This window comes from Lytechinus variegatus, chromosome 1 (genome assembly GCF_018143015.1).
Source record: "Lytechinus variegatus isolate NC3 chromosome 1, Lvar_3.0, whole genome shotgun sequence".
Classification (NCBI taxonomy): domain Eukaryota; kingdom Metazoa; phylum Echinodermata; class Echinoidea; order Temnopleuroida; family Toxopneustidae; genus Lytechinus; species Lytechinus variegatus.
In genome coordinates this window covers 64212142-64228868 of record NC_054740.1, presented here as the reverse complement: position 1 = coordinate 64228868, position 16727 = coordinate 64212142, and the positions used below count along the sequence as shown (strand labels likewise).

Genomic DNA, 16727 nt, shown 5'->3' with positions numbered 1-16727 from the left:
CTTATTCCATATATTTAAAATATCGATTCAGCTTTGGTAGGTGCAACATATTCAAGATTTAGGATGTAGTGATGTATTTTAGAACATTTTATTTAACACCTGTAATTCAGAGCAGCCACACATGTAGTAACTTTCAGCAATAATTTGAGAACAAATATTATGTGAAATGGAATTTGCCTATATTTGTATGGCTGATTTTGTAGGCCTATAGCGTGAGAGTGTTGTGTATGCATTGAGGGGGGTGTGAGGGGACTTATTTGACTCGGTATGTCGAAATCTGTGTGGGGAGGGATATGATATTCCCTAATCCGTCATCACAACAATCAACCTCTGTGCTTACCTGAGAATACAAACATGAATTTTTGATTAAAAAAAACAATTCAATATGACATTCATGTGGCCACACACATGCAAATTTATTTGTATAAACATGTATACATATATATAATATATATATATATTACATTGCATTTGCTATTTTGGTTTTCTTCTCGATCTGCTAAAAGAAATTTAATTGATTACCTCGTAAACCTTGTGAAGAAGTGGCCGAGAAGCGTCCGACGTTGTATCTAAAAAGATTATACAGGAAACCGAATGAGAACGGATTGTCGCAATTGGAGAGGGAAGTGGCCCCATATAAAGCTGGTTATACCACATGTAAAGATAGGTTTGGCATGTTCAACCTTCCAATCGGTACATGAGGTATATACCCCACCCAATGACAGACAATAACCCAATACATGAGCGGAACCCTTTGGCTAATTACTCCCATCTTCTTTGACAATAATAATAATAATAATAATAATAACGGCATATTTACCCAGGGTAGCCACTTCAGTTCTGAAAGCTGTTCTCCCAGCGGGCCCTGCTATTATTATTACCCCGGCCTTAGCACGGCTACCTTGATCGGGTGCTCGAGCATTCGAGGAATTTTTACCTACCGGGTACCCATTCACCTCACCTGGGTCGAGTGCGGCACAATGTGGATCAATTTCTTGCCGAAGAAAATTACGCCATGGCTGGGATTCGAACCCACGACCCTCTGTTTCAAAGTCTGGAGACTAATCCATTGGGCCACAACGCTCCGATGATACTATGTAGGGAATTCAATTTAACATTATCATTCATTTACCGAATAAATTGATATTTCCCAATATTCAAATTGGCATCCACAGTGCGTCCAAGATGAAAAAACGACACAGTGGAAAATAGATCTATGATGTTCCAATTTCATCTTAGCTGTAATTGTGAATAAATATAAAACTTGGGACGCTCTTTTGAAAAATCCACATACACCCACCCGTCACATTTTACAATGTTCTTTTTTGCAACAGCACATACGAAACGACACTCAAATAAAACACGACTGAGCATGAGCAGAGGTACAATTCCTGGTATAATTTTAGACGTCGAGCTTCATAACAATGCCTTATAAACAATTATAGGAGAAGAAATCTTACCATCGGGCAGGAGATCTTGGAAAGTTGAGCTACCTTGGGGGCTTTTGGCCATGTTTCCACGTCCGCTGTTTCCGATTGCGCAAAGTGAGTCAGAACATTTAACTGAAGTCATGAAGTCGAGCGATCAACGCCGTTATTATGTACTGCTCGGGTTGCGCTGCACTATTCAATGTTATTATATTATTTTCAAAAATGTTATTGTGTGAAAAGGAAAACCGGCAAAGTTCAATTTTGGTAGAGAATGGGAAAGGATTGAGCATAGTCTTGCAGTGTAAGGATTTGTCATATTTTTCAGGGTCTGTTCGCCGTACTAATATGGGCTTTCGTAGTGTAAAAAGTACAGTTATTGCCAGTCAAAGGGGAGACAAAATATAAAAGAACTATAGATGATATATTGAAATATAGATAAAGAGAAGTCGGACAGATTCAATACAAGTTTGGGGCATAAAATCCCACAAAATAATATGGGCTTTCTTGGCAAAGTACACAGAAGGAAGAATTTTTTTTCATTTTTCGTGAATCAAAGAAGAGGAAAGGCAGATCAGTTACAAAAAAAATCAACACAAATTTTCGAAAAGAAAATAGGCCTACTTGTTTTGTATTATTGGTCTGACCCCTCTCCCCCCCCCCGCGTCTAAAAAGAAATGCTGGGTCAGGTGGAAGTGTTTATGTTTAGCCCCTTTTGTGGTGACCCAGGTTGAATACAGGTCAAATGAATCGCTTGAAATATCATGACATGTTGATATTTGTGAACACTAATTTTATAACTGTCTAAAAATATAAATGTTGAACCCCCCCCCTCTCGATTTCGCAGCCATGAATCTGCTTTTACAGCAGTACATAAACTGGGAGTCCTTGTCGGTCAAATGAATCGCTTGAAATATCATGACATGTTGATATTTGTGAACACTAATTTTATAACTGTCTAAAAAATATAAATGTTGAACCGCCCCCCCCCCCTCTCGATTTCACAGCCATGAATCTGCAGTAATTTTGGATGTGACAACGTTTTTTCATGAGAGGTGTGTGTTTCGTGGTAATTAAGTTGAGTAAAACCTTTTTGAAAAAAATAACATTAATTACATGTGTAGACTTTAGTCATTCCGCGAGCGAGCATACATACCAAGCGGTTTGAAAAAAAGGCAACGGTCTTCATCGACTGCCAGGAAGCCCTATGGGATCTCTATTTGATATAAAATCATAGCTGAACAGTGTAAGAAAGATAAACATAACAGGTAAAATTCACTATCTGGACATTTCATGATGGGATGAGATATTCATTATTTCTGTTTCGGAAAAAAGAAATTCGACCAAAGTAGCCACCTGTCTGATTTTGGATACTAAAACGGTCTTATTTGATTATGATGACACCGAACAAAATAATGATTAAAAAACGCACCTCGAATTTGAGTTCAAGGGGCAATCATAATTATGTAACAAGACGTAATTATATTACGAATGGACGGTATCTGTACTTTTTAAAGGATGCTTTAATGAAATCATTTCATTCCCTTTCAAGAGATTAAAGGTGCAAGGCTAAAGACAAAATCACCGGCTTGCCCTAGTCATAAAATACTATTTACAACAATCACCTAATTATTTGTAGTTTTATGTACACATATGTATATCGCAAAATTTCGAACTATTCCGATCTCGAAGCCAAAACGATTTCGGTTTTGAAATAATTTACCTTTTAATGTACATTTACAATATTTTTTAAGCTCAGAACTCAATAAATAACCTCATCTCAGTGGGTCCGTTTCTTCGCTACTGGCTTTTTTTTTAGATCTGCCACTTATATGTAAGGTCGAGGCTCGATTTGGATCAAAAGTTTAATGATTAAAGATAATTTTTACTTAGAATGAACTGAGCTATTACCATGTACAAACTATGTCATCGTAATTACGGTTCTTTAGCACTATTAGTGTTTGCCGAGCATAGGACGTATGTCTAGTTTGCATCTGCCGTTCAAAATAACTAAATATCGAAATTTCAGTCAATTCGTCCCCATTGGACGAAATATATTGATTTCGATTTTGAATCGTTATAACGTCATCATCGGAACAAAATAATGATTAAAAAACGCACCTCGAATTTGAGTTCAAGGGGCAATCATAATTATGTAACAAGACGTAATTATATTACGAATGGACGGTATCTGTACTTTTTAAAGGATGCTTTAATGAAATCATTTCATTCCCTTTCAAGAGATTAAAGGTGCAAGGCTAAAGACAAAATCACCGGGTTGCCCTAGTCATAAAATACTATTTACAACAATCAACTAATTATTTGTAGTTTTATGTACACATAATGTATATCGCAAAGTTTCAACTATTCCGATCTCGAAGCCAATACGATTTCGGTTTTGAAATAATTTACCTTTTAAATAAATAAATAACCTCATCTCAGTCGGTCCGTTTCTTCGCTACTGGCATTTTTTTAGATCTGCCACTGATATGTAAGGTCGAGGCTCGATTTGGATCAAAAGTTTAATGATTAAAGATAATTTTTACTTAGAATGAACTGAGCTATTACCATGTACAAACTATGTCATCGTAATTACGGTTCTTTAGTGTTTGCCCAGCATAGGACGTATGTCTAGCTTGCATCTGCCGTTCAAAATAACTAAATATCGAAATTCCAGTCAATTCGTCCCCATGGGACGAAAGATATTGATTTCGATTTTGAATCGTTATAACGTCATCATCGGCTGCTTCTTGAGGCTGCGTCTTGAGGCCGATATGACTTTACTCTGATCACTATCTTAGCAATAAACTTGAAGTATAATTTTTTTATTTAGCATGCTACCTAACTTCAAAATGTAAGTAATTATCATTTTTAATAATAAATACTGCCAATGTAATTTTCATCTGCAAATTTAAAAATATCGAACCTGTAATCTAGAAATCACGAAATTAGTCCATCTATTCTACTTACAAACTTAGAAAAATGTGTAACCTGGGCTCCGTAACACAAAGATTAGCGATCAATCGCTAAATGAACTGACCAATTAAGATCAAGTTTACACGCAAATTTGGCGCAAAATACTGACCAGGAACCAATCAAAAGTGTTCTTTCATATTTACAATTCATCGCAAACCTTTGTGTTACGGAGCGCAGAAGGTATAAAGTCACGTTATAAAGTTTCGATTTGTCAGTTTCAGTTTAGCTCTTGTTTCGATCTTAAAGTAAAGAAAAACAAATCGCACTAAAACTTCTTAACCGGGGACAGGTATACGTTTTCAGTGAGGGATATGCTACATGGTATTGTTGATTGTCGAGTTCTTGGTGTTTGTACTTTTGCTGTCGCCTTGGCTGGAGCTTGCATCCTTCCGTGTGATGCCCAACTTTTCCTTCCAAAGAGCGATCACACGCTTGTTTAGACCGAATGCCAGGAAAACGAAAACCCCTTGGAGAGAGTTGACTGCGGTGAAGATGTACCAGAGTTCTGGAACGTTGGCATACTCGCAGACGAAGCAAAAGATCCAAGTGAAGCCCATCACACTAGAAAGCTAGAGACAGGAATATATATATAATGTAAGCAAGTCTACACTTTCCACACGATCTTCTGATGATGTATAACAACTGACACACCAACACGCTAAAGAAGCTCTGACGGTTAGGTCAATATCATATATATTAGATTGGAACAGGCTTGATAAAATAATAGAATTGTGATTGTCCTTTTTGAAAAGAAAATCTCAAACTCCGACTTTAAAATCTGATGATCACAACCATTGGAACTATTTTGAAAGCATAATGCAGATGGTTATTTTGACTCTTTATTCCATCAATGATACGATGATTAATGATTTCCTTAAAGTTCAGATTATGTATGTTGTCATTATTCAAGGAGCATGCATGGCAATGCTGCAGCCACAAAAACGAATCTGACTCCAAACCTATCGAAGGTAGGCCAAGCCACCGTAAATATCCTAATGGATTTCGTCGGTTATTTGGAGGCGGTTTCGCGCGTGTGTCTGTAGCATTTACAGCAGATTTACAGCATTTTTGGAAATTTCATATTACACCATCAAAAAAGATTCCTTTACCTTGATATAAAGAGAAAGTTCTTCCTTTGCTCTGGCTAGAGCTGGTCTTTCTTTGAGGGCCTTCTCGGATGCCTTTTTGGTGAGTCGGATACCAACGACTGTGTCGCTGAAAAGAATTATGTTGAAAAACAGCAACGCAGCTAGAGGTACGCCGAAACCATACAAATTGGCATCACCACTGGATAGCCAACACAAACCTTCTCTTCCGTACTCAAAACTCAGGTCTGTGCACTCACAAAGATCAATCGTCAAACAGGCGCCAACAATCAAAGCTGGCGTTCCCCAGGAATAGAGAGAGTACCAGACGTAGAATATCTGGGATTTGCTGCCGACGCGGATTTTGGCACGGGACCCGAAGGTACGATTCAGATCAATAGCCAGCGCGTTCATCCAAAAGAAAATTGAGAGCCAGAAGAAGTGGGACGCGGCTGACATTGCCTTACAAAAGCCCTTGCTATTGCTGCTGATCACTGCCAAACACATTAAAACGAATACCATCAGGAGAGCAACGGACAGGGCGAGAATTGATTTTCCTGCCATGTTTCTGAGCTTTGGGAAAACTACATAAGTGGTAATTACAGCGAGTACAGATACCATCGACAGTATAGTTCCTACCATAGTCATAATGTCCAACCCTTCAGGAAGGCTTTGGTTTTGACCTTCACTGTCTTTACGACAGTATAGAACCGAACCATTTTCAATGCGCTCGAACTCCCCGTTCTCAATTATTCTGTTGTCAGTTTGCAAACGTATGGAATCTTCAGAGTCGTCAGTATATTCGAATTGTCCCGGATCAGCCATGAAGTAATCTTTGCAGGTTTGCAGAGAAATATTACGGCAAATATATTCTCCTTTTATTGAGGTCACCTCATATGCCCCTGCCTCTCTGGTGATCTCCAACCTAAATGGAGGTAGCAGAGTTTCATTGGTCTTCCCTTTAAAGAAACTAGAATACGAGGCGCAAGTCCAATCAGCAGGAACATTTATTTCTATCTCTGTCACGGAGACGTTCCCAAAGGAAGGTGTAAAATAGCACGCTGCGTCATCAATCCAAGAAGAAGCATTAAAAACGGCGCTGATATTAGATTCAATCAAGGCAGAAAAATTAAGAGCTATTTCAAAGCAAGCCTGACATGCTCTCGTTGAGATTGTCCCGTTCGATTCAAAACAGCCTTCCTGATCGTAAGACTGTATTTCGGATCGATTACAAGACACATGAAGCAGGTCTAACACGTCAAAATCCGTCAGCAAGTCGTACGGCGATCCCATTAACAAAGAGTTCATTGCGTCTACGAGGTTCTTCAAATCATTAGAAGTAACGTTCACCTCCGTCTCTCTATTTGACTGAGACTCGAAGGACAGACACACACCTCCTACTTCGTCAACAGGAAGGCGCTCGCAAGTTCCTGTCGTATCGTTATAGACAAATCCGGACAGGCAATACACGACCTGACAAATCCTTGTCAGTGGATCAAAGGCCTCGTTGAGGGCACAAGAAAGAGTAGTGGATGTATCAGGACTGAAAGAAAAGTATTCCGCTAGCGAAGGAAAATATCGTCGTGATATCCTTACTCCTGGCCTCATCGATTCGCACAATTTGACATATTTATTACAGACATCTATACCATTGCATTTCGCGCAAGCCAAATTCTTGTATATTGTCCCATTGTGCTTCACAGGTGCTAGATAAGAAGGGCATGTAATTTCGGTATCTGGTTGTTCTGGATATGGCATTGGACACGTGGTAACGCTGATATTGAACGTACATGTCCTGGGAGCTAGGTGTTCAGGTCTGTCTTCCGGTTCTTCAAGAGCTCGAGAACATGTTCCTCGTTTGATTAAATTTTCTTCTGTGTAGTCCAGGTCATCAAGCTGAGACGATTGAACGTCATAAGTTAAATCATCATCACATCGCCATTTTCCTTTCCATTCCTTGATGTTGGACAAGTCCACCCCGTGGCACATGGCGCAGTAAATATTCTTGAAATGTCCGATGCTTTCCACCATCATCGGAGTGTGGAATACATCTGCTGCCGTTTGATACTCTTCACAATAAAGGCGAACAATGCTCTCACGTGGAACGTAGTCAGGGCAGCTACTAATGAAGTTATAATACTCGAGACTTGTACTGTTTCCTGAAGATAAAAACCATTCTACCAGTATGGACTCACACTTCATGTAGGGTAGGAATTTCTCTATGAGAAGGTTCTCGACTGGAACTTGGTCAGAATACCCTGGCGCATCATGGCAACAATCCTCAAAGAGAACGCAATCGTCATCGCATTTACATGTCTTAAGTGGTCGACGTTTCTGGCATGAATAATGTTCTTCTGTATCTGAACATGTCGGGTCGGGATGAGGCTGTTCTTCCCCATCTTCTGTGCATGTTAGTGGTTCTGTTAAGAAGAGCATATATGGATAGAAGAAAATTATGCCAAGCGCAGTGGGTTCACGGTACACTATGCATTTGTTTGTGGGTATATTATGCCACTTTTGCAGAACTCGAATTCCCAGGAGGGTAGGGGGTTGCAAGATGGGGTTAAGGGGAGCTCTTTTTTCACAATTGATAACCGACGTATTTACAGTGTGAGTCAGAAAAAATGTTACACTTTTTAAATTAAGTATTTTTCAAGAAAATGTGGGATTCAGAGAGAAATTCTAGCATGTAAGGATAGAGTAATTACTCCTTTGTCACTTTGTAAAATTTGTTTCAGTGTTGTTGTTATGGTTGAGTGCACAACAGCCATTGTTTGAAAGAGTGTCAAAACCCATTTGCGCCAAGTCAGGTGATTACATGTACCTGCTGAAACAGAGACAGAAGCATTCACACAAACAATTAGCGTAAGTTTATGCGTATGTTTATTAATCAAGAAAAAGATATTTATTGATTTACTGATTCTTTTGTTTATTTTTCTTGATTAATAAACATACGATAAACTTAACGCTTATTGTTTGTGTGAATGCTTTTGTCTATGTTTCAGCGAGTACTTGTAATCACCTGACTTGGCGCAAATGGGTTTTGACACTTTTTCAAACGATGGCTGTTGTGCACTCAACCATAACAACAACACTGAAGCAAATTTACCAAGTGACAAAGGAATATCTACTCTATCCATACATTCTAGAAATTCTCTCTGACTCCCAAATTTTCTTGAAAAATTCTAAATTTAAAAAGTGTAACATTTTTCTGACTCGCACTGTATAATAAGGGCAAACTTGTCAGTATTCCTGTTTTATCAACTTAATATGTGCACCGAAGAGGAACGTTTATCTTTTTTCCTGTACATTATTCTTTGAATATTCTTTTATGCCAAGTTTTGGGGAGGTGTCAAGACTTGTTTGAATCTCATGAGGAAAGTTTAACTTTTCGTACATCCACGGCCCCACCCTTATCTATCTGTGTATCATGATACCCATGCCGGTTCTGCTTTTTTTTTGCACCCAGGATTTACCCATCTGTATCACTGGACCAAAGGGATCCGCCCTTTTTTTGGAAGGAAGTCATCCACTAATTTCTAATTCGAGTATAAATCCTGTATCTTAATATGTTCTGTCAATTACTTTTTTCAGAGAGGACACCTGTGGAGAGATATTGATATCAAATCATTGAAATATGAACTGTCTAAGAAAAAAATGATAGCTGGATTTCTAAGTTTGCTGCGTGTAAACAAAATAACGTTCACAGAGACAAAATTTCATCATGAAGTAACATCTTCCTCTGTTTAACATATTAAAAATACCGAATTCGGAGAGGACATTTTCGAGCAAGATTTGCACTCTATTTTGGGTTGAGCTTCTCGGGTTTTCGATTTTTAAACAATCGTATTTCTTTAAAATTGCGGTAAAACAATGACTAATGATTGCTCATGAAAAAGATGCGCTGGCTCAAAAAAAATAAAAATAAGACAGTAATTTTGGACCTAAAACGCCCGTTATGGTCAATATATATATATATATATATATATATATATAAGGGTAGATAGCTCTGGGGAACCTTGATTTAAGCTACGCCTACCATTGTTCTCTTCATCCATTTCTTTACACAATATTTAAAATAAAAGAGTTGCCAAAGCTGTTGTACATGTATAGCTTCACACACACATATATATATATATATATATATATATATATATAAGGCCTCCTGCACGTCATAAAAGAGGTAGAAAATATCAAATCTATGATGACAAGCTATTGAACACTGTATATACATACATGATATACTCTAATTGTGAAACAACACTTATAAAAAAAATATCACATTTCAAAGACTAGATATTATTTCATGATCATGATCATAAATAATTACAAGACCTTGTCATGCCTCATAAACCAGCTCTTAGCCTGAGATCATCACACCAGCAGCTTCTTAAGACGCCCCCCCCCCCCACTGCAAAAAAAAAAAAACAAACGTGTAGCCTATCAGGTGTCTAAGCTTTCTCTGCTGTAGCACCTTCCCTTCCTAATGATTTGCCACTAAATTTAAGAATCATATCATCACTGGAAACTTTCAAATCTAAATGAAGCCTTATCTTTTCTAACATTATTATTGGCACTTTGACACTCATCCAAACTCATTCTTTTTTTCTAGTGCGCCTCGGAATTAAACATTTCTAGATAGATGGCGCCACATTAATGCCTATTATTACTAGTGTTATTATTTATTATCAATATTGTTATTATTATCATTATCATTATTATTATTATTATGATTGTTATTATTATTGTCTTTTGTAAATACGACAACGGAGAAAAAGAATAGAGAAAATTTACTGACATTCTAACGATAACTTACCTGAAAATTCGACGATTTCACCTTTGACTAAGTCAATTTTCAAGGCAATAGAAAGTATCCACAAGATACGAAAGCAATACAAATGAAAATGCATCATGAAAATGTTCAGTCAAACTGCGCGGAAAGCAGAAAGTCAAACACGCACTGTTTTAATTCAAAATAGATCATGAAAAACGAAGAACCTTCTCCCTGTGTCAAAAGTCATCTAAATCAATCAACTATCTTAGAATGAGTGTATTAGATGTTAAATTTGACAATCAGCCTCTGATGATGGTGATCAAAGTGATGATGTCAACGATGAAAATCCTATGACAGATTAAGATTTAAAAAAAAACACGAAAACAATCACATATTAAATGTTCAAATCTTGATGGTTCCCATCCTCGACAAGATGATAATCTCTGTTCAGGTTTCCGCATTCAGTAATATTACTCTCATTCTTCGATTCTACTCGGAATAAATCACCTCGAAATACTCATGGAAAGTCATTTCCAACTTCGATCGGAGAAGTCTGATTGGCTAGCACTTGAATAAAAGTTCTTTCCTTAAAATTTGTTTTAAAATCGTTTAAAATCATCTTTCTTTATTCGTTCTGATTTTTTTTTTTGGGGGGAGGGTTAGTCTGACTCGATGACAATGTAGGTAGATCCTCGGAGTTTAAGGAATCGTTTAGAAGAATGGTACTGAGGATGATATTGATGATCTCTATATATCCACTTATCTCTTTTATCTAAGTGACTGTCATGAATGAAAGCTGATATGGAGCTGATATCAATTAAATAAAATTAAATCTCATGCACACGTCCCTGTGGCCTCATTTTTGGTAATGGACTCTTAAACAGACAACTCTACTTTATTAGATAATGACTGAACAATTATTAGATTTCAGTCTATAAATGCATTACCCCCGTTCCAGACACAAGTATGGTCAAGGATCACGACTCTCCTCTGCTCGCAGTTAAAGAAGATAATGGCGTTAAAATGAAATGTAATCGAAGCTGAGATGCATATATACTCTTCCAATAATGATCGGTGTTCATCGGGGTCTCTGAGAAGTTGATGGAATGCTGGCGTTCCCGTTTGTAACAACCTTTCATCGAACACGCGAACCATGTGACAGGCTGAAACAGTATGCATGTCATGGTTGTACCGAACTTCGTCGGTTGTCAGCAGATTTAGAAAGCTTTCTTGTGGATGGGATGGAAGGGGGTGGCCATGCGTATCATCACAATTTGATGGTCATTTTATGTTTTTTTATACATGATTACTAAACAGATTGGGAAACTTAAGCTCCTCCCCTATCCCTTGTTGGAGATTAAAACAGAACGGGCAGGTTTAGAACAAGGTACACATCAGAACAAGTTGATTGACAGTTTGACATGTATCCCAAGGCATGTAAAGGTATCAGAGGATATTAGCCATTGTAAATTAGGGTTTTGGACAACGTGAATTTCCAACTTTTGTGCAAATTTGTTTCTATATAGTTCGTGTTGAACGATAAAAGGTCGAAGAGTGTGTGTTATTGCAAATTAACATTTTATGTAAATATACTGACGTCAGCTGCATTGACGAATCACGGTGTTTGGCTTCTTAATATCAGGCGTCCATCAGTTGGCATTTGGAAATAAAGAAATGGATGCTGGAATTCACCTCTCAAATTTACTGTAATGAGTTCTGGGGCCCGTTGCAGAAAGAGTTGCGTTTAAACCCAAGTCAAAAAATCAATCGCAAGTCCCAAATGCGCGCTGTTGATTGGTTGAATATCAAGTTGCGCATGATTTGTTAGAGTTTCGATTGATTGCAACTCTTTCTGCAACGGGCCCCTGGAACGGATCGTTCTTCACAAACTCACTTACGAAAAACGAGATGTCTATTACCTTATCATACGTCAGTTATAAATCTGTGTCCTTTATAATGGGGTAGCTAACACATGGAATATGAGCAGAGTAATAGTGTAGATCACAAGGTATTTGCATATGTAAGTTCTTTCGAGGGATTAAAACTAACAAAAAAATCCCTTTTTTGACAAATACATATTACCGAAAATGTCAGCAAACAAACTCACTTATACGTAAACAAAATCGCATAATGGAATTATAGAATTCCAAAGCTATAGTGAAAGAAAAATCCTCTCTGATGTCGTATCACCTCTCTCTCCCCAACGCTTCGAATGTTAACTCAACAGAAATTTAACATCTTTGACGATAGGGCTGTCACCGTTTATTAATACTAATATCGATTTCGTGGTCCAATTTACCGAGCTCTCATTTGTATAAAGACTGAACTGACGGTGGAATCAAATACGATTAGTTTAAACTTGCATGTTTTTATTACTTCATTATTTGCTACCTCTAAATCATATAGATGCTGTTATACGTGTATAATACAGTAGAATACGGAATATTCTTGATATACAGACATTTACTGCGAGATCGATTGATTTGTCTTTTCCTAAAAGCTATGGTCGGATGATGATTTTTTTTTTGGGGGGGGTGGACAAACATAGATTCCAAGGTGTGAGATAAGCAAGGCTTTCTGTTAAATATTAAAGTAAAATTTTCAAAAACTGTAACAAAAATCTCATGGGTGGATGAGTTTAACAAAGATGTCAAAACTACTTATGTTGCAAGAGGACTACATCAGTTTTATCAGGATGTTAGTTCAAACAGTTTTAATACGTTCTGATCGTTAGTTCAACACTATTTTATGTTACGCAGTTGTTACGACCCCCCCCCCCCCCTAGAAATGAGAGGGCGCAACATGGTGTGTATTACAAAATGTTTCAACTCCATGGTGATAATTTAACACCTGACCATGTGGTGTCTCGGAACACCGAGTGTTTCTCACCGCACTATCTCTTTACAAATAATCTGTGTTCTCTATAGCTTCTATTTGCCCTATATTCCGATCTGTAATTTGACTAGTAAACCAAAGCTTCTATTTTTTATTATCAGTTGCCGACATATAGCGTAATATTTGATTTTTGCCTATCGGCCTACCCATACCAATCAAATGATCGCTTTTCAAATTTATTACGATATCAACTCAAATCACACAGTTTTTTTTATGAAAGATATTGATTAGTCCTACATGTATATGTGAATCGTGATGAAGGTATGGGTCGGTGATTTCCGCGGTATTTGACTTTATTTGCGACATGAAAAGGGCGTTTTTATCACGATACAGTTTAATTTCCTGGTATATAGAGCGAGCTATGAAAAGCACAAATCTACATGCACATTTGTACTGGTAGGGCTATATAAACTTCAATTTTATGTGTTGGAAATGGTAAAGCAATGGTTTATATTACTTTCTAAAATAAGTTAAGGATTCATTAATGCCTTGATATATCTGTTTATTCACATCGAAGTGCTAAATCGGCGCTTTTTTGTTCTATCAGAAACTCAGTTTAGGAGTTTGGTTGTCAGACATGTCTAAACAGTGCTTTTCATTTTCACAAATTATATTAAAAGCTTCGTGAACAACCAACTCTGTCGAAGAACCTTCTTATTTTAAATATCATTTGGCAAGGTCTAAAAAATGAGGGAAAGGGGGGTGGAAAATGGGAAAAATTGATAAAGATGAAAATCAAAAGGAGGGGAGGAACTAAAAAAAAAGTAGATAGAGAGAGCGAAAGAGATAAAGAGAAAGAACAACGACAAAGAGGAGGGAGGGGAGGGCAACTTGATGTTTAACCTAAATGTTGGTCAAACCGCCCGAGCGTTGTTGGAGCGGTCATGGAGTGGAGAGAAAAAAATCATCACCGCTCGCTACCATTCACCATTTTCGATTTCGATTGGATTTTTTTTGTTTTTTTTTTTTTTTTTCCCCCAATTTTGTGAGCGAAATTCGACCCTCTCTCCCTACCGCTCCACGATCGCTCCAACAACGCTCGGGCGGTGTGACCAGGCCTTAAAGACATGGTCACACCGCCCGAGCGTTGTTTTCTCTCCGCTCCATGACCGCTCCAACAACGCTCGGGCGGTGTGACCAGGCCTTTACAGTGTGTCGAATCGATATCCAACCAATTGAGGCGCCGAAATTGACCGGAAAATGTAAAGGTGCCATAATGGTCTTAATATCAGGGGCACCAATCTGTTTCCTTATAATTGACAAAGGGCACCGATTAGATTATAATTTTTCGATGCGCCTATTACAATTACTATAAACATTCTCTAAATTAATAATAATTAATTTTGAGTAATTTTGACCGCACACAATACAAAAGATTAAAGCTTTACTGTATATTCTTCATTCCCAACCTTATACATGTAGCTAATATATTTATTCAGGCCTCTATGATGAATCTAGTAAACAATTTTCATTTACTTTTATTTATAATTATATAACAACCTTAACAGGAGATCTATTTATTACTCACAATTACATCTCCTCAAGTTCATCTACTAAAATATACTATCCAACTGCAGCACTGGGAGCTCATTTTGGGTGCAACTTTGCGCCTGTAGAAGTATTGTGCACCTCTAATGGTGCAGTTAACTACATTTTTTCACACATTTAATATGGTGCGAAATATGCACCTTGAATGCAAACCTTTTAGGTCCAAATAGGCATTAATTTTCCGGTGCAAACAGCACAACAGGTGCATTTTACTTCTTTTTGTAAGTGTGACCACAATCTTTGTAATTGTATCCCTTAAATATTTATATTCTCAGATATAATTGACAGCATGGCTCTGGGAAGCAGGGGTGCTGGAGATGCCCCAAGATATTTTTCCTTGGGGTGCCGGGTGTATTTTTCTCCAAAGCAGCACCCCCTTTAATTCTGGCAGGTGCTAAAAATGGGAATATGTAGCTAAAAATTACTTATATTTTGTAGTGAAACACTTTTTGTTTTGGGGTTCTTTTTTTTTTGCTTGTAAAATTTTTGAAGTGAAACTTTTTTATGACCTTTATTTTGTAGTGAAACCCTGTTCAAAGGGCCCTGCCTGACAGCCGCTACCTTCATTTCCTTCTCCAAGAATTTGAACGTGAGAGTAACAAAAGAACCAAATTTCAGAATTTGACAAAATGAGAGAAAACATTGTAATTTCTAAGTTCTTTCAAAGGGAGGACAAGGAGATCCGAAGCTGGCTACCAACTAATACAAAACCCAACTTGAATAGGGTAAACCTATATGTCACACATAGATCATTTATTCTCAATTTCCTTAAATTGATCTAAGGCTGACAAGTTTGACAGAGTCGGGGGAATTTCATAACATGTGGCAATATTCTGCTTTGTGTGTTGGTAATCCATGGATATTTAGCTAGCGCTAGTCATTAATTTAGCAACGGGAAATTGAGCACGAGCTCCGTTGTCCGTTTGCAAACATTTCAGAAAATTAACGTCCACTTCAGATATGAATACCGCCACCACAAGATGTTGCGCCTGTCATTGTTACCATGGTTTCAAAAGCCAAGGACTTCCATAGTTACATCAACCCTACATAATTATCACGACTGCAGACCGTTCAAGTACCGCAGTTTGTTGATCATCCATCTTGCTTTTTTAAACTTGTTATCTTTATTTTTTCCTCGTCATTGTGTTATTTTTATTCTTATTCTATTTTTTATTTGGGGTTTGTTTCGACATTTAATAGTTACACAGTATAAGACAAATTACACAATGTAACGCATATTATTGTATTGCAGCCTGTCTAATATTGTAGTTTTAATGCATTGTCGTTTTCGAAATTGCATCGTGTTCATTTTTCTTTTATTTTTTTCTTTTTACATTTTACCTTCATACATTATTTTGCTTGTTGGTTGCTTGCTTTAGGGGTGTAATAATTGTTATTTAATGGTTATCTGCATTTGTGATTAATGATAATCGATGCAAAATTCCTTACGGGGGTCGAACTATTAATAGAAACACTTAATTTCTATGATTAGTAGTAGATTTTCAGAAAGTGTAATTGACTTTCTAGGCAGCAGCCCCAAAACGACTTTAAGTTTTTACAACTTCATTATGCAATTTCAACTATTCTTGATATTTTGCTAGAATCCTGAACAGCATTACAAATCTACGTTATAATTTCTTTGGGAGAGATTCCAAATCCAAGATTGCAGGGCCAGTGGAACGTAATTTTGTTGGGGGGCAAAGCCAAAAAATGGCACTTATTTGCCAAAAAGGGCATTTTGGTGCAAACGGATATTTTCACCATGAGATTATCATCTGTGTAAAGAAGTTGTGTGTTTTGTAGTAGTTCAGTTGAGCAATTTTTTTATTGATAAGTTATATATTTAGGTTTGGATTATTTTCAAATCTGAAATTGTAAATCTCGCGTTTTGGTCAATTATGGACACAATTAATGTTAAAAGGGTCTTTTTGTGAGATGATGCGAGCCGCGAATCACGAGCTCAAACTTTTGGAAATTTCATGTAATAAGACATGAAAAGTAAACATTCATAGCACTTTTTGA

At 37.3% G+C, this 16727-nt stretch overlaps 1 protein-coding gene across 1 annotated transcript; it reads right to left on the bottom strand.

Moving 5' to 3' along the window:
• Window positions 1–4717: 4717 nt before the first annotated feature.
• On the bottom strand, window positions 4718–7924 carry LOC121431481. Its single transcript, XM_041629053.1, has 2 exons — window positions 5513–7924; window positions 4718–4972 (listed from the first exon to the last, which is right to left on the bottom strand). The coding sequence occupies exons 1-2, from the start codon at window positions 7922–7924 to the stop codon at window positions 4718–4720; spliced, it is 2667 nt and encodes an 888-aa protein (XP_041484987.1).
• Between the last annotated feature and the right edge of the window lie 8803 nt (window positions 7925–16727).